Source organism: Fundulus heteroclitus, chromosome 21 (assembly GCF_011125445.2).
Source record: "Fundulus heteroclitus isolate FHET01 chromosome 21, MU-UCD_Fhet_4.1, whole genome shotgun sequence".
Lineage (NCBI taxonomy): Eukaryota > Metazoa > Chordata > Actinopteri > Cyprinodontiformes > Fundulidae > Fundulus > Fundulus heteroclitus.
The window spans coordinates 9,824,361-9,849,608 of NC_046381.1; the positions used below are offsets into that span (position 1 = coordinate 9,824,361).

Here is a 25,248-nt window from a genome sequence, read left to right on the forward strand (position 1 = left end):
TAAAAAAAAAGAACTATAAAGTGGGCTGAAGGAATTTATGTACTGTAAGAAAATTATAATATTAATATTTATTGCTCTCGGATAAATGCAGGAAATCTAAATATACTTTTTTAAACAGGATTATAAATTGACCTTGGTGCTCAACTCCAGGCAGCAGTTCGATGTGTTTAGACTAGGGAATCTCCCCGCTCTTTGCTGATTTATTGACTCCAAAAGGTTTAGGCATCACAATTATTACATATCAATGGATACTAGTAAATGCTAATTACTAATGTTTTACTTAGTATGGTTTTATACAAAGATGGAATTAACAATTAATCTGTCTGGATATATTCTTTAGTTTTTCATCATAGGTCCTCTTACCCATAATTTAGAAAAAGGCACCACCAAGATGAATCTCACACTCAAGATCAGGAAATCTTAAAATACCATGGATCTCTACCATGCATCTAGTACTAAAAAGTTACCCTAAAGCAGAAGCCAGCATTAACTAATTCTAATCTTTTAAAGTGGTCTAAGTCAGTATTTTGCAGGCTTTCTGCGCTACTAGAAAGATTAAGCATTATTCAGAGGAAAGTGTTGTTTGATTATTGAGCTTACTTTAATCTTACATTTTAGGTAAACATTGTACATCATGCAGCTATGTGAACAAAGACTGGACTGTAAGCAGGGTTTGAGCATCTTCAGACCAGTTCAAGACTCAGCTTTGTACAGCGCTCCATGTTCATTTTAAAATACACAATCCAAAAGTTGGATGGATGGATAAATGAATGGATAGATGGGAGTATGTGTGAGAGAAAGGCAGAAGGAAATGAAAGAAAAAAAACACACAAGGAAGTAAGAATGGACACAAGAACAAGGAGGAAGAAAGTGATAAAAAGGTGATTAAGAAAATTCCAGTGTTTAAAAAAACAAAACAAAAACAAAACTGTGTTAACTGAAACAAATATTACAGAGAAGAATAAAAAAAGGAAAACAGAAAATCAGAATAATTGGATGTATTTTTTATAAATAGAACAGTGTTTGGTTAACAGAATAAAAACAGCGCTGCCTATAAATCTGGCATTTGGAAAATAAAAAGGAAAAAGTGGCCATCTCTTTAATACACACATACTTACTCAGAAACTGTGGTGTAAGGGATGAGCCGGCCGTTCCAGAAACATTCAAAGATGTCCCTTTTCCCTCGTGCCTGATTGACAGTTCCAGACTCATTCTCATCATCAATTTCCTCAGCAGGTCCTTAAAACCACAGAAGCACATCACCTTCACACATCAAGTTCTGAGAAATCTTTTCATAACGTGTGTAAGATATGAATACCTTGATGAAGATTCACATCTTGGGGATAGGTCTCCCTGTCGTAGAGGAATGGATGATATCTTATGGCTCCTTCTACGAGGCCGCCGTCTGGAGTGGTGGCCATGAATTTAAATGTGTCTACAGCTGAGTTTATGTATTTGGTCTGCATGTCATCATCCACTTGTCTGAGATTTTTTGAACGTGGAGTTTTAGGAGGTTTTTCAACCAAAGTTGCCTGATGATTAAAAGAAAAAGGATAAATAGATTACACCTGGCTTTTTTTTTTTATTATTCATTTGTATAAAAGCAGATTAGTAAACAGCTATTGGAATTCATTTTTGGCATCTAAAAAATTCTTCAGAATCAATAATCAGGACTGGCTGATCATTGCTTCTGGTGAATGAGAACCTTTATTTCGCAAAATGTAAGGAACGTTCATGCTTTGTTTAGCCTAGAGCTAAATCTAGTTAAACACTTCAGGAAAATCCTAAAAATGGCTGAGCTTGACAGGATCTGCAGAGAAAATATGCCAAAATAGATTTTCCAAACTTATAGGGACATAACCAATAATTCCTTAGGTTAGAAGAAAACAGCCAAAAAAAATGTTAAAGGTAAAAGGAATGCATGCATTTTAATACATATTGGGAAAATGTGATGACTGCTGGTGAGTACTTATTAAATGCACACAACATGACTTAAAGCACAATTATAGTAAGAAATCAAAGTGTGAGTCACCAGAGCTGGCAAAGACTCCTGGATAGGTGTCGAAACGTTTTCAGAAAGAACTGAACAAAAGTCGGGTTGCCTCCGATTTAAGCCTGTTTGCTGTAACAATTATAGCGATCAGCAATCAGACTCACCAGAATATCAATCCGCGGACCGGCGTCTGATCTTTGCGAGTTGTCTGTCTTACAGTTTCCATCAAATCCGTGAATGTAATAATGATAAATGTGCCTGGAAAAAAAAAAAAAACTGTTCATCATGACCCACACTTCTGCCATGTAAGAGTTCCAGACTTTATTTGATGTGGGTGAGAAAGCTCACGCTAGCTGTCTGGTCCACTCCTCAAAGCCTTGTCTTAGGTAGTTTATGTGTTTAGGAGAGACTCCTGTGATGACAACAGCAGTGAAGCTGTCCTTCGTAGTTTCCTCCTTAATAACGTCTCGAAGGAACGCCTCGTTGTTCGTTATGTGTAAATAGTCACCAGGCTAAGGCAGGAGGATAAGATGAAACGTGCAGCTTGCTTTTATACGATTGAGTCCACCAAACGATTTCATTTTAATCTCTCACCTTCCTGTTTAACATGGTCCCTTCGAAAACATCTTCTTTGTTCCGCTCTTTTTTCTGGAATTCCTCCTTTGATAGAACCAGCTCATGAACATCTGGACAGTTGACTGACTTGCTGATCATCTGATATGTACAAAATGTTATTTAATATAAAGATTGTTGTTTTTCACATTCAAAATTAATGTAACATAAACACTTATTCAAAAAGCTTTTTAGATTAAAGAACAACATCAAGGCTGATAAAGTGCCACACTGTAAACCCACAGGTGAGAGAACAGAAGGCACACACACACAGAAAAATATGAGAAAGCAACAATAAAAAAAATGTAATTAAAAACAAGTAGAACAAAGAGTAAAATAACATTTGGTCACAGTCAACATCTCATTTTGGGGTGAAGTCCAGGGAGTAAAAGTGCATTTTTAACTACAGTAAGCGAAGATGTCAGTCTGACATGCTGTGGTAAAACCACTAAACTGTTTTGGAACAGCGACAACCAAACATCTATCATCATCTGAGGTTGCATGAAGTCTGTTGAACTGCTTATAGCACAGGTTCTTCAAATCTACCCCCACAACGAAGTGAGAGACTTAAGTTCCCCAGAAAACCACCACATCAAGTAATTACTGCTAAAAGTGGTGTTAAAAGGTATTGAATCATTAGCCTTACTTGAATTTACACACACAAACACACCACACACACACAAGTCTTCTTTCTTTGCTTAAAGGCATACTATGCAACATTTTTCAGTTAATTAATGTGTTCCATACCGTTTTGGATGATTAAATGAGTCATTTCAGGTCGAACAAAGGTTTTCTCGGCCGCCCTGGTGGTCTGTGGGGGAAATACCGTACTTGCAATTGCAGGAGCTCTCGGCCCGCACTCAGGCTCAGTAGTCTCGTGCAAGACCGCGAGAGTCAGTCTTGCTTTACGGCGAGAACTCCATGTGTTTTTACCCTGCTATTCACTATATGCACGCGCGAAAGCAACAACAAAGAACCGCGTGTTAACATCAAATAAACATGTAAACATATCGAGTTTTTATTATTATTATTATTATATATTTTTTTGAATGTTGGCGCTGCAGGAAACCCTGATGTTCATACTTTCACTGTGTTAGTCATTGTTTGTACTGCCGTTTTTTCCACTTTTCGTTTCGTTCGCCTGTCTGCTAAGCTCAAAACAACCGCGCCTGGCTTGACGGAGAATCCAGAACAGCTGAGCATCTTTATGACAGTGCAGTTTTACTTTCGCCCTCTGTGGGGAGCCTCACTGGAAAATCAACCCCGGTTGCATAGTATACCTTTAATGCAGTTTTCCTGTTGAATATTGTTTTTCAAAGGTTTTGGTAAAAATTAAGATTTTTTTTCTTCATGTTTTACAGAATTGTCTCATTTATCTTTTCAACAAAACACCACATTTTAAATGGTCTCAAGTACACACTCACCCTGACTGAGTCCCCAATGTGGAAAGCTGCTTGTTTGCCCCCAACTCCAAAGTAGGATATGTCACTGTTGAGACTGCGAGGTACTGGTTTAGGACGAACATATCCTTCACTTTCACTAGATTTCCAAAAAGATTTGAAGAAAGAGCCAGGTAAATGGACGGATCTTTTGATGCATTTTCATGGGGTATGAAAATGGACACATCCACTGGGATGTCAAGAACCTACCTTTTAAATGTGCTGTTTTCCCTCGTGAACTTAGACAGCCTGTACACGGCCCAGTTATTGAGCTGCTTTGTTGTCATCCCGCACCCGTTATCCAAGACGATGACTGCAGATTTGTCAAACAGCTGGCAAAAAAACAAAACAAAAAAAAAAACATGAATAAATCAAATTCACAGCATCCTAAACATTACAAAAAAAATGTAATCCAAAAGTTAAGACTGAATTCTGTCCACTGTTAACAGCATGCATATAGAGAACCAACCAGCCGGATCTCTATCGTTCTGACTCCTTCATTTTTAGCGGTTGCTGAAAGGGAGTTGTCCACCAGCTCAGCGAGAGCACAGGCTGAAAAAAAAAAAAAAAAAAAAAAACCTTGGCAAGTTATCGTCATGGTGTCTTAATATCTGGTGCCACTTTTACCAAATGAAAACTCACACAGTCCTTGCTGGCCCTCGGCAATGTACTCAAACGTTCCACTCTCCAGCAGTGTGTTGTAGTGAGGAATAAAGTTGATGGTCTCCTCAGTTGCCACTGGCAGGGCTTGTTGCCTGTTTTGCAACAAGTAGATGGTGCTGGAATCCTGAAGCTCCTCTACAAACAAGGAAAAGATTTAATTTTTGTTTTTACAACCAGCATTTTATTGTTGCACAGCTTTCATGATGTCTTTTGACATTTTACTCACCAAACTTGGCATCATCTACAACTGTTCTGTCAGTTGTTACCACGAAAAATATTTCTGATTTAGGGATAGAAAATTCCTGTAGGCGGGAAAAAAAAAAAAACTTTTTATTTTACCTTTCCTAAGATTACGCAGTTATTACTTAAACAAAAATGAAAGTCTGTTCATTACATTTACAAACAAAATAAGTGAGTTAAAAACAGAGAAAATAAGAATATAAATGCCCATTACTAAGGGGTGGACCTGTTTCGGTTGAATTCTGTATGTTATCTAAGCCATTACAAGGCCTTTGTTAGGCAGTAGTATAAAGCTTGGTACTCCACATTACTCCAGACTTTTTGAATTGAGAAAGCTTCCTGGAGAGGAAGCGAAACGTCTTCAATTACGAAAAACAAGTCCAGTTGCTTTGTTTTTTACTTTTTTTGGAATGAGAATATAAATGAACACAGGAAATCAATGCTACCATAGAACTTTTCTAATGGCGTCCTGACAAACAGTTCAAACCACATTCAATCAGTTACTAATGTGAAATATATCAGAGGATTTTATTCAATTCAGTTCACTTTATTCTTCTTAGATGGGGAAAACAGTTGCAGCCCATGTGCAGAATGCAATAGAGGACAACACCACCAGAGTAAACTAAATATATTAGCATCATCCAGAAAGCATAACATAAGTCAAAGTTAATAGTTAGGCCATAAAATAATAATAAAACATTATGGCTCAAGACTTTATATGGACAAAAAAAGCGTTCAACCATTTGAAAAACCATTAAAATAAAATACAGTATTTTTATTAAAAAATGTCTCTACATATAGGTGTGCAGCTTTATTAATACAAGCTTAATTAATATTTTTGAACAATGATTCCACTGCAACTAAATATTTTGAGAAAATAAAAATGTAGAAAACCTCCTATTGTGAGACTTTTATTAAAAATGAATTAGCACAGTCTAACTGTTACATTGGTCAAGTCAAAATATTTTACTTAGCATATACTGTTAAATGCAACAAAGCATTGACCAAATTATCAAAGTTGACAGAGCTAATTTTAAGGTGAAAGAAACGTTGACTTTTGAAGGAGGTGTGAATATTTGTTATATTGTTGAGGCTAAAACAGCAGCCATCTGTATTGTGCATTCTGTCATGTTTACAGGATTACGATACATTGAAAATGGGATTGCTTTTCTGCTTATGTTAACAAATCTAATAACCAGATTGATAATGTATAGGAGTCTATGTTCTGCACATTATCAATCCGGGTCCGCTCCCATCTAATCCGTTTGGGGAAAAGAGGAGGGACATTCAGCAGAACTTTCGGAGCTGATCGGGTGAAGCGACACCTAGTGCCCGCCTACCAAAGGTTGGTTTTAGCCAATCACGGTATCAAATAAAAAATGTAAGCAGCAAACGCCATGGGAAACCACAACGAGTAATTCTGTTCAAGTCACGCTTATCTGGATAGTGACACTTGTTACAACCGTGGATTCTGGTAAAACAGATGTGATGGCAGCAGCAAAACAGGCTTATTTTGGTTCGGCTGTGGGCTCGGCAGTCCTTGCTTTCGCCACAGCTGGAATGCCCCGCCTTGAATCATAATACTGCAACGTGATTGGAACGACCCGCTTTGATTTGGTCCCAAACGACTGAGGTGGGGTTGGGACAAGATGGGTTCTCGTGTTTTTTGGGTTCTTTTTTGTTTCTTTGTATTTATCTGGCAATGCAGCACTCGCTTTCTTAATGCCAAAGAGAGCCGAGCGGATTTACTTTCTTAAGTGGAGCATTACTGCTTTCACTATACTACTTTACTTGATATGTACGCAAAAAAACTCTATTGGGTATTATTTTGGGATTATTTCAGTTTGAGCAGACACAGAAAGGTAAAAGAAAGAAAGAAAGAAAGAAAGAAAGAAAAAAAGAAAGAAAGAAAGAAAGAAAGAAAGAAAGAAAGAAAGAAAGAAAGATGAGGCAAAACGTTTAAAAGGGAGAAAAGGTGACAAAATTAGAGCAGAGAAAAAAGATGCAGGATAACATTCTCTGAGTCTGCTTCTACACCTGCAGAAAGAGATATAAAAAGAACAGCAAAGCCAACCAAAAAAGTATCACATGCAGGTACAAACAACCAACACATTTGATAACATCACTGAAAAACACGCTGTATTGTTTAACTCAAGATTTATTTAGTGACAGCCAAATCTAACTATAGGATTTGTCTGTGTACAGTGGTTTGCAAAAGTATTCATACTCCTTGAACTTTTCCACATTTTGTCACATTACAACCACAAACATAAATATATTTTATTGGACTCTTATGTGAAAGACCAGCTCAAAGTGGAACACAATTGTGAAGGAGAGAAACAGAGCTAAGCAGATAAACTCTGTCCCAAGGTATTTTAGTGCAAAATGTGGGATTTAAACACATTTTGCAGCAAACAAATTCCTCTTTGGGACACAGAACCAGTTTTTACCTGAACATTATTATGGCTGGCCTTTAACATGCTGTTCCTACCAGTGTACAATTGTTTTGAAAGATGCATTTGGCCCCTCCTGGCGTCTCAGAAGGGAATCCAAGGATGAATTAGACTCATGGAGCTCCACAGATCTCTTTCTTGCATGATTTCTGAGACTTATTAAGATGGAATCAGTGTGTTATAGGTGTTGCCTTAAAACACACAAAAAAAAAAAATCTAAAAAGGATTCTGCTCTGCAATTTAGACAATAAAATCATTGATGTAACCATAACTGACCTGATTTAATGTCATACGATGAGAAAGAAAATGGTCAAGGGTGTTTTTTTTATTTTTATAAAGTGTCTGTAAATATTTGGTTTTAACTATTATAGTGAACATATGATTTTCAGTTCTTGCCTGTGCAAATTCTCAGTAATCTGGGTCATCGCAACAGCAAACAGGCTTAAATCAGAAGCAACCGCACTTTCATTCAGTTCTTTCTGAAAAAGTTTTGACACCTATCCAGAAGTCTTTGTCAGTTCTGGTGGCTCGTACTTGAGCAACCTGTAGTTGATGCACCAACTACTTCAGTTGTAGCCGATATAAAGTCGAACTGCAATGCTTTGATCTGAATTCCTCATTAATTTACCCCCAGGTTCGCTTTCATTGCCCCTGTTCTGAGGCGCGTCCGAGAGCAATTCGTTTTGGTGCGGTCTCTTTAAATCTAAAAAAGAGGCACTTCACGCCCCAAATCCTCTCCAGGTTGCAGAGCGTTCAACTGCATCCCGCTTGGCCATTTTTGGAGTACATTTTGACGTATCCAATTGTAGCTTTGGCATCCTTCAGCCTAGGACTACAAAAAAACGCTCAGAAAAGTAAAAATCCCAGATTCCCGAGAATGGTAAGGTGGAAACCCCTGACCTTGTTTAGCAGTTCTGCAGCAAATAACATGATGTAATTATTGTTCAATAAATATGATAGAAAACTGAATGGATTGAAAAAATATGACCCAAACGGAACATGAAGATGCAACTCAACAAACTACATTTAACTTTTCTGCAATTTCAACTTTATTCTCCTAGAGTTTTGAAATTTTGCATAACCAAAAACAATTGCAGTACTTCCTGCTGCAACTCTAAAAGTACAACTACCCACAAAAGCTGATCATCTTCCACACTGCCATCATTTAGTCTATCCTGTAGTCCGTCCATCACTGTGTAATTTGGCTTATCCACAAAACAGGACAGACCCTGACTGCAACCAATATTTAGGTCTGCAGATCCCTCACTACACAAACTGATAAGATACTTTCAGGTTGGCACTAAATAAATAATAAAAAATAAAAACCCAGGTAACCCTGTCCCAGGTTGATGCCATGCATGTTTGCACCAGTTCATATTAACAAGAAAAATATTTTGATTTACCTTTTTGGTCTATTGTACTCAAACTGTCATCAATGAGAGCTAAATAAAAAGTCAAAGCTCTTCGTTGTGTGAAGCAACTTCTTTCTTTCTTTCTGGCTCAAATAATTTATTTGGTGGATCATTTAAATCATTTCTGCTTCTGACAAGTTTAACAAATACCATTTGTATCTCTAAATATTTCTTTATATTTTAATCAATCAAGTTCTTATAAAACTGCAGAAACTTGACAAAAGGTATTTTAAAATATCTAAATGTTAAAAGACAGATTAAAACAGAACTGTCAACAACTTGGAAGCTTCGGTGACCCCACCCACAACCCCAAGGAGAAAAGCTCACCTCGTGTACCCGATGAAGAAAGGTATATAGGCTCAAACCGCTTTTTTCCAGGGTTTTCTTGCGAACCGGCCTGTTTTCGAAGCGGCAGTCATACACCGTGATCATCCTGCTTAGCTCTTCCGGCAGCAATAGCTGCAGAGAGGAACGGAGCACCCCGTCAAACTTTCTCCAAAAATCAATAACAAATGCGCAGCAGTGGCCGATTGGAAGCTCCTGCGCTAATTTTGACGGTCTTATGTGTCGTCTTTTTGTTGTTGCATTGAATGTTGGCTTCTTGGCTGCACTATATGCTAAGCAAAAAAATGTTACCAGTGTGTAGTGTGTTTTATTCGAGAGTACGCAAAGGATGGCGTGTCGCTGTATTCAAAGTTTACGTGGGACGTCCGGTTGTTTTCCTCGATCCTGCTCGTTGGTCCGGCTCACAGAAAAGATTCGGCTCTTGCTGCTCTCGTTTGGTACCCTATTCACTCCTTAGGTCAGCCTTTAATAATTTAAAGAATATAAAAAACGTAACTTTTCATAATATATAATGACTTATAAATCTGATCTACGTAAGTTGTTCAGACTAATGTAATTAGTTTTGGGGTTCCCTCTCAAAATCTGAAATTCATAACTGCAAGAATCAGAATCAGAAGTATTGACCAATTTTGTTTATACAAACAAGGAACCTAACTTTGCTGCTTCTTTACCCTCAATGCAAATATATTTCAAATCTAATTACACAATATAGATTTGGTGGGAAGAGGAAAATGAGCAGTATTTTGTAGAAAGTCCAGTGACTCGGTTTCACAACTAGTATATCACAGTTTTTAAAAAGCATACTCTTAATTTGAGAACCTATTCCTTGTGTACAAAGCAATGCTTGCTCCGTCACGTGTGCATTTAAGACATATGGCAACTTATATTAAGTCCATAAGATCCCAGTTGTCTAAACTTTCACAAAAGGTAAATATATATATATATATATATATATATATATATATATATATATATATATATATATATATATATATATATATATATATAATTTGGTTAAAATGAGACTTTGTGCACACACACACACTGTTATTTATGTATTTTTTAACAAATGTTCCTCTGTAACAGTATGACTGTATAATTTATAAACATATATTTATAAACAGTATAATTTTAAAAAAAAAAAAATTACCCCGGCAGCTTTATTTGTAATTTGTAGATGCAGAAAGGCAGCTCCGACAGGGGGTGGCTGTTAGGTGAGAGATACTACTATTTGGCGGGTGGTCATAATGTTATGTCTGCTGAGTGTATAGGGCATTATAGTAAACAAGCAGAGGATTAAAACACAGCAAGGAATTTCGTTCATGTAAAAGAGCCGACACATTGATCCGACTCAGTCACCAGCGACACATGCGTCCCCTGCAGTATTCACTTCCTGGAAGCAGCGGATGTACCCTCGCGCAATCGCTTTCAGTATCGTTTACTTGAATATGAAACATACCGCACACGTTTCTTCCAGTGAAAAGGTGTGTCCCACAAGACTAGACAAGAAAAAAACTAACGTTTAACGATCCAGCTTGGTTTGATCATTGCACCTCCAAAATGTCGGTGGTGCTTCAGAACAGCTCAGGCTGGGTTCTGGACACAAGGTCGCTCATTGACCGAGGCTACGAGCGGTGCGTCCGATGCACAGGGCATCTGAAGTCCCGTGTAAAGTGCAGTTTTAAAAGACAATGTTTTCAGATATCAAAAAGTCATTATAACGTGAGTGGAGGAGCTACTGTTGATGGAAAACACACTGCTGCGATGCAGAAAACAGACAAACGATCAAAGGTAAACAGCTGCAGACACTGACGGGCTGTGTGTGGGTAAAGGCGTCTGTATGTTTGCACTCATATCATGTGAGCAGGGGGTTTGCAACCTGTTGCTCCAGAGCCGCATGTGGCTCTTTACACCTTCAGCTTTGGCTCTTAAAGACTTAGACCAAAAATGCAGGGGGAAAGAATTGTAATTTAAAATTGCTAGCTTTAGGATCCATTTAGTTCTGCAATATATGCATACTATTTCCAGAAAAAAATTAAAGAAAGAAAGACTAATGGTGTATAGAATAATTTACTATAGCTAAATAAAGTGTCTTCTTGTCAATAGGTAGCAAACGACTGGCTTTTTCATAATTTTAATGCCATTTGCTATACAAATCAAATGTCCACTTGAAAAAAATGCATTAAACCTAAAAAACACTGTTGGTTAAATAAAAAAAATCTGTTGATCTTTAATTAAAAAAAAATTAAACAAAATTCCTATATTATACTGTAAAAACAAGCTGTTGTTTCAAAGAGATGTCTAACTTTTGTGCCTCTAAACAAAATTTGTTTAGCTAGACAGAGGGCAAAAATGGCTCTGCGAGTTGTAAAGGTTGCTGACCCCTGCACTAGATGGATATTAAATGTATAATACTGTACAGTACATTAAAAAATATCCTAGATTTATGACACTGAAGTATCCTAATAATCTTTTGAGGCTTACTCTGGGGTTGATGTCAGCCACTGTGCATGCTTTTAACATTGGCATACTAGATTTGCTATGGAAAAAGTGGTTGGGCCAGTTTTCATTGTGTAATCTGTTCATGTAGTGTTGTTGTTTTTTTTCCTTAGTTTTTAAGTTGTTAACGCACGCTTTGAATTTCAGAAACGTAAGCGAAAGCACAGTGAAAACCAAGGGGAAATTGATGCAAAGGCTTTTCATGAAAAGGTGAGTATATACATGTTGGCTGTGTATATAAAGTACAAAGCTTTACGAAAGCATTGAAACTGCTTAAACGTCCCCACATTTGGTCAAATAAGATAAAGTTCAATGTATTTGGGGAGATTTTGTGTTATAGGGCAAAAATAATCAGTGCATACTTGTGTAGCAGAAAATTATGCATGATTATTAGTTTAAAAAATCTAAATCATAAAGGTGTTGTGTGGATGTATTTTTTTTTTTTGCATTTATGCAGGCTGGCTCATTAGTGTTGAAAAATGCATTCAACACTAATCACTTTGCTGTATTATGGAGACATACAGCTGTAACAAAAGCAAGAGCTGCCGAGCCCATAGCTGAACTCTTTAGCCAAAGCGGACGTGTGTCAGCGGTCGACATGATAAATGCTGTCCGAGTAGTGCGCTGTGTAGAGAAGAAGGTAAAGGACCCTGAATTCTTACCCTCCGGACCCTCACGATGTACCTTACCGGGACTAAGGAGCTATAGGGAATTCCACAATCCTTTGTGTCATGTCAAGCGTGACATGACATAAGCATGGCACACTGTCAGATTCAAACACCTAAAACATTCATTAACAAAATAAGGAAGATAGACAACAGGGAAGTCAGTTAATTATCTTGCAAGGAGAGCATACAAAGAAACATCGATCACAATTCTCCTGATTGCTCTGACGTTCAACGTCGCCTCCTTTCTTTTTATTTTCACACAGGAATTCCTGGTCACATTGTAATCTAGGGAGTAGGGAGAAGCAAAACAACTCTGTGACCTTCAAAATAATGCAAAGCAGTTCAGTTCTCAGAGAAAGGAGTTGCCACAGATGGTGAGGTGCTGCAAAACAGCTTTATATCATGATAATCTTTCTCTTCACAAACCTTACTCTGTCTCATCTGAAAGACACTTTAATATCTGAATAAACTCAAACCTAAAAACCGTTTAAATGGTAATGAGTAAATACATAACTACGATGAATATGGGAAATAAAAAACATATAGAGAATAGTAAAAATAATTCTAACACACACCTCACAGAAATTACCAAAAATGTCCAAAGAGAAGAGAGTGCGCACTTTGTAGTTCTTTTTCAGAAGGCTGGAGACCCGGATTTGACTATGTTCATATCTGTTGGGTAATTACAAAAGAGTTAAAGGTTTACCTAAATCGGCACAGCAGTCCGAAGCTCCATTCCTGGCCATGACTTCTTACTGTAGACCTCATGAAAGGTCAAGGAACAGGAGCTACGAGCTGTAATTAGAACATTTCGGATGCAGCCGTGGTTTCTCATGGCGCCTGCTGCTTACAACATTTTCATTTGATACAGTCATTGGCTAAAACCAACCTTTGGTAGATGGGCACTAGGTGTTGCTATGCCCAATCAGCTCGGAAGGTTCTGCTGATGAACAGATTCGATGGGATCAGGTCCATACTGATAATGTGCAGGATGGAGAGTGCTCCGCATTATCAATCTTGCTAGGTTACTTTGCACCTGCAGTTTGAGAATTCGTCGAGTTTCTTGTAAAGACAAGGCCACATTCCCCCCTCTAGATTAAACTCTACATCAGAGAATCAAAATATGATCAGGTAAGTGTGTATCTGTTTTTGTTTTATTGTTACTTACCCTGCCATTCGTTGCTGCATTGTTTGACCAAGAGCGGTTCTCTAGGTCACATAACCCATTCAGCAACAGAGCCGACCCTTTCAAGTTACGTAGGCAAGATTTTGAGAAGGACAGCCCACATGGATCATCCATACATGCCAAGTGCTGTATATACTGACCTGAAAAAATCATATAATATATCTCATATTAAGCTAATACTTGTGTCAAAACCTACACGGTGCTGCTTTAAAACATTTAACACCCATTTAATAAGTTAATGTAGTAACATCTTGCATTCAGCTTATACTTTATTGATATAACCTTTACTGCACAAGTCTTCAGGGTATTTCTCTACCAGCTTTTTAATCTACAGACGGACAGTCTTACTTGTTCTTGTGCCATACTCTTTGTTTCTTAGAAAATGGGTTGAACAGAGCTCCATGAGACGTCCACAGCTTGTTTTTAAGACCTAACCCTGGTTTAAACATCTCCAAAATGTAACGCTGACTTGTTTGCTGTCTTTTTTTGGTCTTCGTGATACAACATGTTTACAAATGATCTCTAACAAACTTCAAGCCTTCAGGGAACAGCTGGATTTCTACAGAGGTTACACTGCAAATGGCTGAAAAATACATTCAACACTTCAGGATTTCTTGCGCCATTTATCTGTCATAAATTATGCACTACTCCACAAATCCCAATAAAACATAAAAAGCATGTAAAAAGGCAACAGAATGATGTTGTTTGCAAGCCACCATGTCTTCTTGATGACCGTAGTGATTGAACTTATTCTGCAGAGATTTGAACATATCAAAGAATGTGAGTTCTTTCAAGCCAACTTTTATTTATGAAGCTCTTTAGTCGTGAACAAAAAGAATAAGCACAATGGCACATAGCAAGCCATACACACCGGGGGTCATCTTAGTCGCTATCACTTTTGAAATTAAAAGGACAACCGTGTCAACAAAATCTCTTTCTGTGTCTCTGTACAGGTCAGGAGCGTTATTCTGGAAGGGACTAAGTCTTTAGTGGATTCTGCCCAATCAGCTGGATACTTGATGGGAGAGGCAGAAGCTGTCAAAGATTCTCCTCCTTCCCAGGACTGCAGACTGGCAGCGCTCTGTGAGATGGCTAAAGAGCTTCCCCTAGTGGCCGATGAAGAGCAGGAGTGGACACGGTCACTTTTCACAGAGGAAGGCCGTGTCTCGCAGGTCGACCTGTTCTCTCAGGTGACAGAGAACCGGGAGGCTTGGGCAGCTCTGGTCTCACTGATGGGAGAGGAGTATATAATACCACCTAATACTGCATTCCTCCTCTCTGATTTCACAAGATTACAACCACTTGTGCAAAGTGAGTGTAATGATCAAAACATTTCCATATCTGGAAAATTCATTCTATCAAAGCTGGAGAACCTGTCAGCCATTTAAATGGCTCTAGGAAAGCGATTAAAATAAAACAAATCTGATTTAATGTCTGTTGGAATTAACATGAGCTTTCTGGGTTTTCTTATTTCTCAAACAGGTGGGAGGAGGTTTGACCTCATCGTCATGGATCCGCCGTGGGAAAACAAGTCTGTGAAAAGAAGTCGCAGGTCATTTGGCTTCCGCGTGTTTTAACGAGGCAAACAGGATAATTCATTTCAGTTTATTTATATAGCGCCAATTCACAACACGTCATCTCAAGTCAAGTCTGTCAAACCATACAGACAGATTGATTAAAAAGCTGTTGTTTTTTTTTATCCAAGAAAAACCCAAGAGATTGCATTAAGTCATTGATTTGCAGCACTCACTCACCCGTTCAGTCTGTTCATTGGTCACATGTGTCCATGGCGAAAGGACCAGGTCAAAATACAGGAAGCAGATTCAGCGCTGGTAGAAAACGCTGAGAATTTTGACAAATCATTAGCAGGTTTCTTGGTAATATTGAATGCATAATTATCTGACAGGTACGCTGGATGATTTTCAGAACATCTTCTGAGGATTGCATTGGCTTTAATGCTTTATGACAAAGATGCACAGAATAAAAAAATTGTTTGCTCTACCGCATCCCTATTCCGGCTATTGAAGGACGTTTGCTCCAAGGATGCAGCGTTTACTCAGTAGCTGTGTTGAATCGTGGTCAGATCACGTTCACACCATAAACCGCAAACCGTACTACGACAGGTCTCGCTCTGCACCCTATTGCACAAACGAGCTGCGCCAAGAGAGGAAACAATAAGGGATTTGTTTAAACGGACTGGACAGCTCAGGCGAGAAAACAACTCAAATTCAGGAGACAGGAGATCCCATTAACTAGTAAGAGATGTTTACAGAGTAAATTCTTGATCATTATTTTATAATGGGAGGCCTCAGGCTTGAGCAAAAAGATAGCATGGAGAGGAAACAGGCATACTTTATCTGATGCTTTTTTAGGATTTGATCGTAAGTGATTTGGAAGAAAAATCCTGTGTGAAAAACAAAAAAATAATAACTCTAGCACAAATATAGACACGGTTTAGTGATATCAGATGGTGAATTTCCAGATAACAACCAATTGAACACCTTTGAAATGCAGTGGTGGAGTCTTTGAGATTGGCTGTTGAGAACCTGGGCCCGCCTCCCTCCTGCGTATCACCTATTGGACCGGCCTTGAAACACTGGACCAATCACATCTGCCAATCAACCACTGGGGCTCAATTCAAATACCCTTATAGAGTAAGGGCACTTTAGCCAAAGCAGAAGTGTGTCAGTGGTCGCCATGATAAGTGCTGTCTAAATAGTGCAGTCAGTAAGGAAGGAAGTAGGAAATGTAGACTGTACGCTTCCTCCCACGGCTAGTTTTGCCTAGGAACCCTGTAATGTCCCTTACCAGTGCTAAGAACCCTTAAGGTATCCCATAATCCTTTGCGTGACATGACGTATCAGCACAGCCCCCTCACTGAAATCAACGAAAATGTCTAGAGGGCAGAGCGTGTGCACTTTGTAGTTCATTTTCAGAAGTCTGCAGGGCTGGATTTGACTCTCACCATCCATGTGCTTTTCCGTCACATAATGACGTCGGAGTTAAAGGCTGTCTGAGTTGGGCACAGCAGTCAGAAGCTCCTTTCCTCCCAACAATAGAGTTCTCACTATTGACCTCATGAAAGGTCGAGGAACAGGAGCTAGGAAGAGGAACTAGGAGCTATTATTAAGAGTATTCGGGTGGTGCCTGGATCTTGAGACTCATTCAATACGGCAGCTTGGAACTGTGCACACTGCATGCCTCCACTGTGGCTCCTGATTGCTTGTTCTTTGTGACCCTAACCCTAAATACAACAATTTCAAGTAAAAATCATGAAATATACACAGAAAGAAATAGTTTGGAAATCTAAAAGTATTTCCCCACAGAGGCGAAATTTGTCTCTGCATTTGAGGACACCCATGAAAACGAGATGCTTCATCTCATGGGGCTGATCCTCTAATAAATGTTTATAAATAAATAAATAAATAAATACATAAATTTACCCCATCCCTTAGGGAGCAGTGCTGCCACACGACAAGCAATCTGTGCTCAAGGGTCTTGCTCAGAGGACCCAGACTGACAGACCGAGTTTAAAACCACCAATCTTTGGGGCCTCTCAAAGACACAGACGCTCTCTAACCACTAGGCCACCACTCCCACTATGCACAAATATGCATATTTCCATACAATATGATGCAAATCAAATATATAGAAATGCTGACAAATCTCCTAGCAACCTTCCTCAGTAAACAAGCAAATAAATTATGAATTGGTGATAAAATGGTGCACATGTCTATCCATGATAAGAATCTAAACCTAGATCCATGTACACAAAACATTTTCAAAAAGGAACAATGATTCAAAAGCTTATCTAATTCTCTCTTTATAAACATGCAGTGTCTGTCTATCTGTGTGTATGCATGTTTTAATCTTTTCTTTTGGTCAACAACATAGTTTTATGCCGTTTTGCCAATGAAACAACTTAGTTCTGGTGTACACCAAGTACTCATTACTAGCATAGAGAGTCTTATTGCATGTTCTATAAACTTAACACTTCTTGCAGTCCAAGCAGTTCTTTGCTGCATTGCTCCTGCGTAGAGCAATATGGCGATACTGATTTATTTGCAATACATTGTGCAGCTGTAGTACATCTGGTCTTCTTTTGTCTGAGAACTTGATTTCCCTCTGTGAGCGTAGACCTGAAGTTACTGGCCCAAAAACTCCACTTTGAAACATCACTTTAATGCAAGGATCAATGCTCTTATGTCAATTGTCTCCATGCAGGTACAGCTCTTTGCCTTCGTCCCAGCTGAAACGCCTCCCCGTCCCCCTGCTGGCCTCTCCGGGCTGTTTGGTAGTCACCTGGGTGACAAACCGGCCAAGCCACCTTCGTTTTGTCCGTGACGAGCTGTACCCACACTGGGCTGTGGAAGTTGTGGCCGAGTGGTTCTGGGTCAAGGTGGTGGACTTCTAGAACTAACGGATTTATGGTAAGTCCCACAGACAGGGCTTATTCTAACCGTCAGGCGGACGCCCTTTTGTCCTTCAGGTCACCACGTCCGGGGAGTTCGTGTTCCCTCTTGATTCGCCGCACAAGAAGCCGTATGAAGTGCTGGTGCTGGGTCGGTATCGTCCTACCGACGGCCGCACGAGGTGGGACTGACCTCCATACATTGCCTTGCATAAGTGTTACAATGCCTTGAACCTTTTCACATCTTGTTTTTATACAACAATGTATTTATGCGGATTTTGTTTGATCGACCAACCCAAAGTAGGGCAACTGGGGCACATATCAAAATCTGAAAAGTGCCGCGTGGGTTTGTGTTCTGGGGGTTCTGGACCCACCATTCACTGCAATTTAGGTGTGTGTGTGTCTTAAGAGGTATGTCTTCACCAGCTTTGTACATCCAGAGTCTACAATGTTTGCTCATTCCTCTTTACGAAATAGCTCAAGCTCAGTCAGATTGAGTAAAGAAGATTTGAGAACACTCATGTTCAAGTCTTAGACCAGGTTCTCAATTTAACTTATGTCTGGAATTTGACTAGGCCGTCCTTACACACGAATATGCTTTGATCTCAACCGTTTCAGTGTACCGCTGGCTGTCTGTTTAAATTGTTCTGCTGGAAGGTGAACCTCAACCCCAATCTCAACTCTTTTCAGCCTCTAACAGGATATTTAGCATTATTACCATGTATTTAGCTCTGTCTATGTTCTTATCAACTCTGGCCAGCTTTCCCACAGCATGATGTTACCCCACCTTAACGCTTGTGTGTTCAGAGGTTCAAGAGGTGTAAAGATTCTGCTTTTGCAAGGCATTTTATCTTTTGTATTGGTGTTTTTTTGTTTTTCCAAATTAAATCTTTAGATGGCATAAATCCAGGTGATACAGTACTTATTATGTTGTTTTTCAGCCCTTTAGAAACGGAAAGCGTTCCAGTTGAAGATAAACGTTTGATTGTGAGCGTCCCGTCAGCCCTGCACTCCCAGAAGCCCTCACTGTCAGGTAAAATCTTTCAAGCGCAGTGGTTTTCCTTCGCCACTAGAGGGCAGTGCTGCAGCGTGGGTCAAATTTAATGCAGGAGATGGCTTTATCTCACAGTTATGGCTCTACTTCAGGAGTCAGTTTGCGTTGATGAAAAATGAGCCATTTTGATTTTATTCAAGACCAGCAGTTCCTGCATGGAGAATTATGGACAATTGTAGTGGAAGAAAACTCACTAAAACAAACCATTCATATACTGTTATGGTAAACACAAGTATGGGATCGTTGGTTGCAGACTGGAGAAGACACCATACTGGGTTTCTTTATTTTCTATATTTAAAGACATAAAACCCATGGCAGATTTGTACCTTCACTGCTGCCCAGAACCTGTGTAAGACCTTGCCAATGCATATGCAGGGACTGAGAACAAGGAAGACTTGACGTCAGCTCGTTGCCTCTCAGGGGAACGCAATTTATGGTGCAGAAAGGAGGGTGAGACATGGCCGCTGTTTGCTGGTGCCCTTTTAGCGGCACAGAAAAGCTCCTCCGCCATAGAGCCAGAGGGAGATTATTAAAATACATTGATTTAAATCATAATGATGCCTCCATTGAGCTGAGGAAACCATAGAGATTCAGCAGATTAGAAGAAAGGTTGTGTTCTGTCTCCACGTGTGACTCTTTGTTTGTGTCTGTGGGTCTCAGCAGGTTTCATTCACAACTGGTTTGTTTATTGCAGTGGATTCATTGTCGCAGGCCTGGAAGGTTTCCTTCTTGTAATCAACTGAAATGCGCCTTAATTAAGCTCCACTGGACAATTTTCAGTGATTCAGCAGCAGCACTGGAAACTGGTAACTGAAAGCAAAAAAAAAAAAAAAAAAATGTGTATTTTCTTTTTTCTTATTTTTTTTTTAGGGGGGGGGTATTTATTTCAGGCATTTTGTTGCAAGATAACTGTCGCTTGTGGATGTGTCTCAGATGTGTTGTGAAAAGTGTATAAAGATCCCTATAAGTGAAAGCGTGTAACTCAGGTAAGATAAAAACTCCTTTATTGTCCCACGTGGATGCAATCCGAGCGTGACAGTGGCAAAAACACACAGTTACACACTAAATCAGTACTGAAAAGATGGCTAAGCTTGTCTAAAGTTAGTTCTATAGCTACAGAGAATGACCTTATCAGAAACACTGACAAAAAAAGTAAAAAAATAACAAAAACAATTAGCATAAGTATTGCAGTTATTGATAATATGATAACAAGGCATATTGAGATAAAAAAAAAATAGGCTATAAGTGTCTGGCAGAAGCCGGCAGACGTTTGCTTAAAATCTTGCATTTCAAAGGATTCATGATAGCAGGTACTCTACTAAGGTTCTCTGGTCAAACAGGCCGGCATCATTATAGATCCTCCGCCATACTTATCAGTGGCAATTAATTGCCTTCCGGCCATCTGGGATGTTTGTTGTTAAAGAGCAATCTGGAAAAAGCCAACGGTTCCCATCAAAGTGCCACATGTTTATGTTTGTGATGGTAGGACAGAAAAGGCTTTTTCCTGGGATTCCTCCCAATGCCTCATTATGTTGACAGTGCCTAATGGTTGTAATGAGGCACCAAGATGCAACGTTTGCTGGAGTCCTCAAACACTGAGGTTTGAATTTCCTTTACATCCCTAACCATCATCCTCTCTATGACTGTCAGCAAGATAAAGCTACCTGGCATTATTTGTCACAATTCCAGCCGTTTGGTAAACTTTAATTGTTGTTCTGCTTAAAGTTACAGGTAGGTTTAGGGTTAAATTTCATGTTCTCCCATCTTTTGCCTTTTGAAGAGTGACCTAGCGTACTGCGCTTTGAGTGGTCAGTATGACTGGAAAAGCGCTACAGAAGTTCAGCCCATTTACCATTTAATTTCATAGCCCAGAAAAAAACAAAAAACAGTGTTAAAAGTAGTCCCAGCGTTCTTTTAAATCACTTGGAGTGTTTCCAGTAGACTGGTTGGAATGATGCTCCATGAAGATGGCTTCACAAAAAGCTGCACCTCTTTGCACCTCAATCTGAACCTCTTTGGGTTTAGATTGGCGTGACACACGCTTTAATCTGGTTCAGTGAACTGCAGCAGATTAAACTGAACACTAACATTCAAAGGCAACTCTAAACAAATAGATTTTTTAACCTTGATTTAAAGGACCTTACAGCACTTCCTCTGGGAGTTTTTTTTCCAGAGAAGTGGAGCATAAAAACTAAATGCTGCTTCTCCATGTTTGGTTCTGGTTCCGGGTATGCAGAGTAGATTTGAGCCAGAAGACCTGAGCGGTCTGGGGGGTTATCGGACCCCGGCTGTGTAGTCAACGTGGCCTATGAAGCCCATTTGATCCTTTTTAGCCTTTCTCTCACAAAACCTGTGGCTATCGGGTTGCAGTCAGGATTAGAACGGGTTTTAGTTTGGGCTGTGTCTTCAGAGACATCCGATTGGATCATATCACAAATAAAGTAGGCCTATATGTTAAATTCTTTGGGTCTACCACTGGACTTTTATTTTGGTCCCTCCTCCTTAGCCACATTTGAGAACATTAAAGTGGCCATGTTACTGCATCCTACCATCTACCTTTGTTAGAGCTCTTGCTTATTGTGCAGCTCAACAATCCTCCCACGTTCAAGGACCAAAAGACTTACATTTTGCTACCAGAGGGTCATCAAAGTGTGACTGCCAGACAGAAAAACATATATAAAAGCCAGATTCGTGTGCAGATTTTTTTTTTTCAGGGCTGTGGCCTTGAAGGGCCTGTTAGAGTGTAAATGTTGTTTGCAATAATTTGTCTTCTCTATCAGTTGCGTCTCATGCTCCCGTTTCTTCTTCTTGCATCTTGAAAGTCTGCCTACTTACCTGGCTGTGATCCACAAGCACTGAAATGTGAATTCTTGTATGTTATTCATAGATCTTCAGATTTTAATCATCGATGTTTCAGATTGTTCCAAAAGTGTACTAAGACATTGTCTGTAACCTGTTTAAAAGGAAGCAACACCTTTTTTCTTTTTTTTTGGGATTTTCTCTCCAGAAGTTTGCCATGCTGTCCCATTTTAAACTTAATATGATCAAACCCCTCTCTCTCTCTCTCTTTTCAACTTGAGAGCTGAGTCACCGGTTCAGGACGAGTTAGTCACTGAGCTGCATGTTTGGCCTTTCCACACAGCGGCTTTGTCTTTGTGACGGACATAGAAAGCAAGAAGGGGGGAGAGAAAAAAAAAAGGACTAAGGTTATTCAACACATTGTGTAGGTTAGATGGGTTTTGGGAGCAGACTTTGGAGCTCATTAACTCCCTGAGTGTTGGCTGAGGTGGTGTCAGGGTAGCAGCGAGCAGAGGAAGTGAAACGTATCTGTCAGGTGTTCCTCTCCTGGAATATTAGCACTTATAAAGCCAAGGTCACTGGCAGACTCCTCACAGAGAATAAAAAAAAAAAAAAAAGCTGCTCAGCGGTGTGAAGGAGCTCTGCAGCTGCCACTTCTGTCTTCAGACTATTACAAGGTAACAAGTGAAGAGCTCTCACACAAGAGATCCATGCAGGCCAGCGATGTGAAACCCACATTTGATTATTTTTTTTAGGGACTATGCAGCAATCCCAATGCATGCATTTGCATGTTTGTGAATAAAACATATAAGGATGCTGCGCTTTAGTCCGTTTTTTAACACTATTATTTTGAGCACGGCTGTACACATGATGCAACATGCACAGGAAGGGTGAAGTTGGAGCTTTGTTGGCAGCGTGTGGTCCTGCATTATTGAAATGCAAGGTTGTTTTGGTCTTGCAGCAACGCATTCTACCGTCGTCTGTAGTTTGTACGGCGTGCAAAGCAACCGGATTACAAAGCGCAGCATCATTTTTACCCTGTTTTCATTTTCCTTTCCGCAGAGGTGTTAAAGTTGTACGTCGGAGCTGAAGCCGAGTGTTTGGAGCTGTTTGCGCGGAGTCTTCAGCCGGGCTGGACCAGCTGGGGCAACGAGGTGCTGAAGTTTCAGCACGTCACCTACTTCAGCTTGGAAGCCGAGGCCAGAGAAGACGGCGCCGACGACCCCGCCGTCGCACTTGATTGCAGCTTGCCTGAGAAAAGCGACGGTCTAGAAGTTTCCAGCCTTCCTGCCAATAGTGCAGATAGTTGACATTCGACCTGTTGGTTAAATTTACTTTGTTTTTAATAAAGATTTCTGCTGCTCCAGCTTCGGTTTTTGATCTGTAATCTGCATGCATGCAGGACTTGTTATCCATTCCTCTTTTAATTTTTTTTCTTTCTTTGGTCTTGATAAATCTTAAGGTGGCGATGATGCTGTTAGAGAGATGAAAGAGCATTTCTGTGCAGCTGTTTCGAGCCCAACCGCATCCCACACAGCAGAATCCCAACTCTCCAGGTTTTTAGCCTTTTGAGTGCTCATCGGCACAGCATGTGTCTCAAGGAAGATCAAAGTATTTCTATTTTTACTCTGTCCATGCTGTTTTAAGCTGAGCTTCTAAATGCGGGTGAGAGAAACGTTTTCGTACTGAAACACACAGGCTCGCTTGTTGTCTAAGAGACGGTCTGCGTCTGAGGCATCGCCCAACATTCACCGAGACTTTTTGGCCCCTAATTCTCCCAGTTTGAACTTAAATGTTAGCTTTTTCTTTTCTATCACGCTAAACGTTTCTTCTTTTGTAATGGGTGGGGTCTTTCATCCTCATCTTCCTCAGAGGGGAAGATGAGGATGAGTTATTGCCACTGCAGCACAGCACACATCAAAGCTAATGAAGCTAGAATGTGACTCCAGCAGGATCGCCTACATATTGCTCTCGCCACGGTGTCCACCTTCAACACGTACGCTCATAAAGGGACACATACCGTGCATATGTTAGATGACAAGCAAGGCCATACTTTATTGAGGAATGTATCAATGTGTTCTTTAATACAAATGATTTAAACAAATTGGATTCAACTGAATGAGGCACGTTTTTTCCTCCCCCACAAAAGCAGATTTGTCCGAATTTTTCACAACATGAGAAGATGTTAGAGAAAAGAACAGTTATTTAAAAGAATATGTTCCATTTACAGCTGATCACTGTATAGAGCAGCAGCCAGAGGACATTAAAAACAGTCTAAAAGCTATTAAAATAGCTTTTAGACTGTTTTTTGTTTTCTTTGATGATACTTTTGACCTTTTGGCAATGCTGGCCCTTGATCAGCTTTACAAAAAGTCACCATATAGCTGGAATAATTGGTCCTGCTGGTTTGGACCAAATTATCACCCATAACAGCAGGTGTCACCTAATAGAGTACTTGCAGAGAGGGTCTGAATGCATAGTAGTAAAGTCAAGTTTATTTGTATAGCACATTTCATCGGCAAGGCAGTTCAAAGTGCTTCACAATGTGAAAACATAACAAACATCATAAACACATCCAAACGGTCACCGCTTGTGAGACCAGTAACATTTAATAGGGTCAAGTGAAAACATCAATACACGTCAAATGATCATCAAACATCAAAATCTGGTACTGGGTATGCAGAGTAGACCAGAACCAGAAGATCTGAGGGGTCTGGAAGGCTGATAAATAATAATTTAATAATTTTCCAACATTTCTTTCAATCCTTCATTCCATTTCTTGTGATATATGCATACTGCATAAAATATTATTGTGATAACGATAATATTGTGAAGTATTGTGCAGCCCTAGACTTACACAGTTGAAATCAGATTTTGCATCAAATAAAAAAAATATTAGGATGACTCCTCTCACATCGTAAGGAGTCTGCTGAGCTGGCTTGGGAGCATCTCTGGCTTCCCCCAAGAGGTGCTGCTTCTGGGTAGAACAAAGTCTGGGCGTCCAACCTGAGTCTGCTGCCACCACAACCCATCAAAGATGAGCCAAAGATGATGAGTACTAGTAAAAAACATAACGTATATATTAATATACTCTTACTCTCTGTGGCGAGCATCATCTCTTCATGGCAAGTGCTACCAAAGTAGTCATTAGATTTCTATTTACAGAAGATATCAATTGTCTACACCAGCGAAACCAGTGAATGATTGCATGTTCTTACATGTCATTCATATCCACCCAGAAAAGGCTGCAGCTGGGAGGAATAGTACTGCAAGCTTCGAATGTTATGATTCTAAACAATTTCAGGTGTATCAAGATGTGCAGTTGGGAATGCATTATATTAGTTCGTAGAGCAGTATGCTTTCTAATCATGTTATCAACACATACATGAGAACATTGATTTAATTTCACTTCACTGCCATCAGTCAAAACGCTGCATACAACATCTTCTGAGACATCGTGGCCGAGAGGTGCTT

The 25,248-nt window shown here is 39.6% G+C and overlaps 2 protein-coding genes and 1 long non-coding RNA gene across 3 annotated transcripts in view; 1 reads left to right on the plus strand and 2 right to left on the minus strand.

Moving 5' to 3' along the window:
* The window catches only part of smchd1 (structural maintenance of chromosomes flexible hinge domain containing 1), a 62,258-nt gene extending 52,774 nt beyond the window's left edge, over nucleotides 1–9,484 (minus strand). The window contains 11 exon segments of the mRNA XM_036125166.1: nucleotides 1,119–1,239; nucleotides 1,319–1,532; nucleotides 2,158–2,251; nucleotides 2,342–2,505; nucleotides 2,588–2,707; nucleotides 4,030–4,144; nucleotides 4,255–4,376; nucleotides 4,514–4,596; nucleotides 4,687–4,842; nucleotides 4,934–5,009; nucleotides 9,140–9,484. Of these exon segments, the coding sequence (XP_035981059.1) occupies nucleotides 1,119–1,239; nucleotides 1,319–1,532; nucleotides 2,158–2,251; nucleotides 2,342–2,505; nucleotides 2,588–2,707; nucleotides 4,030–4,144; nucleotides 4,255–4,376; nucleotides 4,514–4,596; nucleotides 4,687–4,842; nucleotides 4,934–5,009; nucleotides 9,140–9,244 (1,370 nt within the window). The 5' untranslated portion in view covers nucleotides 9,245–9,484.
* Nucleotides 9,485–10,533: 1,049 nt separating this feature from the next.
* On the plus strand, nucleotides 10,534–23,142 carry mettl4 (methyltransferase like 4). Its single transcript, XM_036125523.1, has 8 exons — nucleotides 10,534–10,948; nucleotides 11,804–11,866; nucleotides 14,464–14,821; nucleotides 14,993–15,062; nucleotides 17,735–17,909; nucleotides 18,000–18,103; nucleotides 18,863–18,954; nucleotides 22,837–23,142. Exons 1-8 carry the CDS (start codon nucleotides 10,718–10,720, stop codon nucleotides 23,082–23,084), a joined length of 1,341 nt encoding a protein of 446 aa, XP_035981416.1. The 5' UTR covers nucleotides 10,534–10,717; the 3' UTR covers nucleotides 23,085–23,142.
* LOC110366955 lies at nucleotides 12,483–13,119 on the minus strand. Its single transcript, XR_004927483.1, has 2 exons — nucleotides 13,031–13,119; nucleotides 12,483–12,609 (listed from the first exon to the last, which is right to left on the minus strand). It is a non-coding gene; the product is annotated as an uncharacterized LOC110366955 (long non-coding RNA).
* Nucleotides 23,143–25,248: the final 2,106 nt, after the last annotated feature.

Bases quoted from the DNA above. Each gene is read 5' to 3' on its own strand.
- mettl4 (XM_036125523.1), top strand. From the start codon at position 10,718: ATGTCGGTGGTGCTTCAGAACAGCTCAGGCTGGGTTCTGGACACAAGG. The intron at 10,949-11,803 runs GTAAACAGCTGC...TTTGAATTTCAG, and splicing joins AAACAGACAAACGATCAAAG to AAACGTAAGCGAAAGCACAG. The intron at 11,867-14,463 runs GTGAGTATATAC...GTCTCTGTACAG, and splicing joins CAAAGGCTTTTCATGAAAAG to GTCAGGAGCGTTATTCTGGA.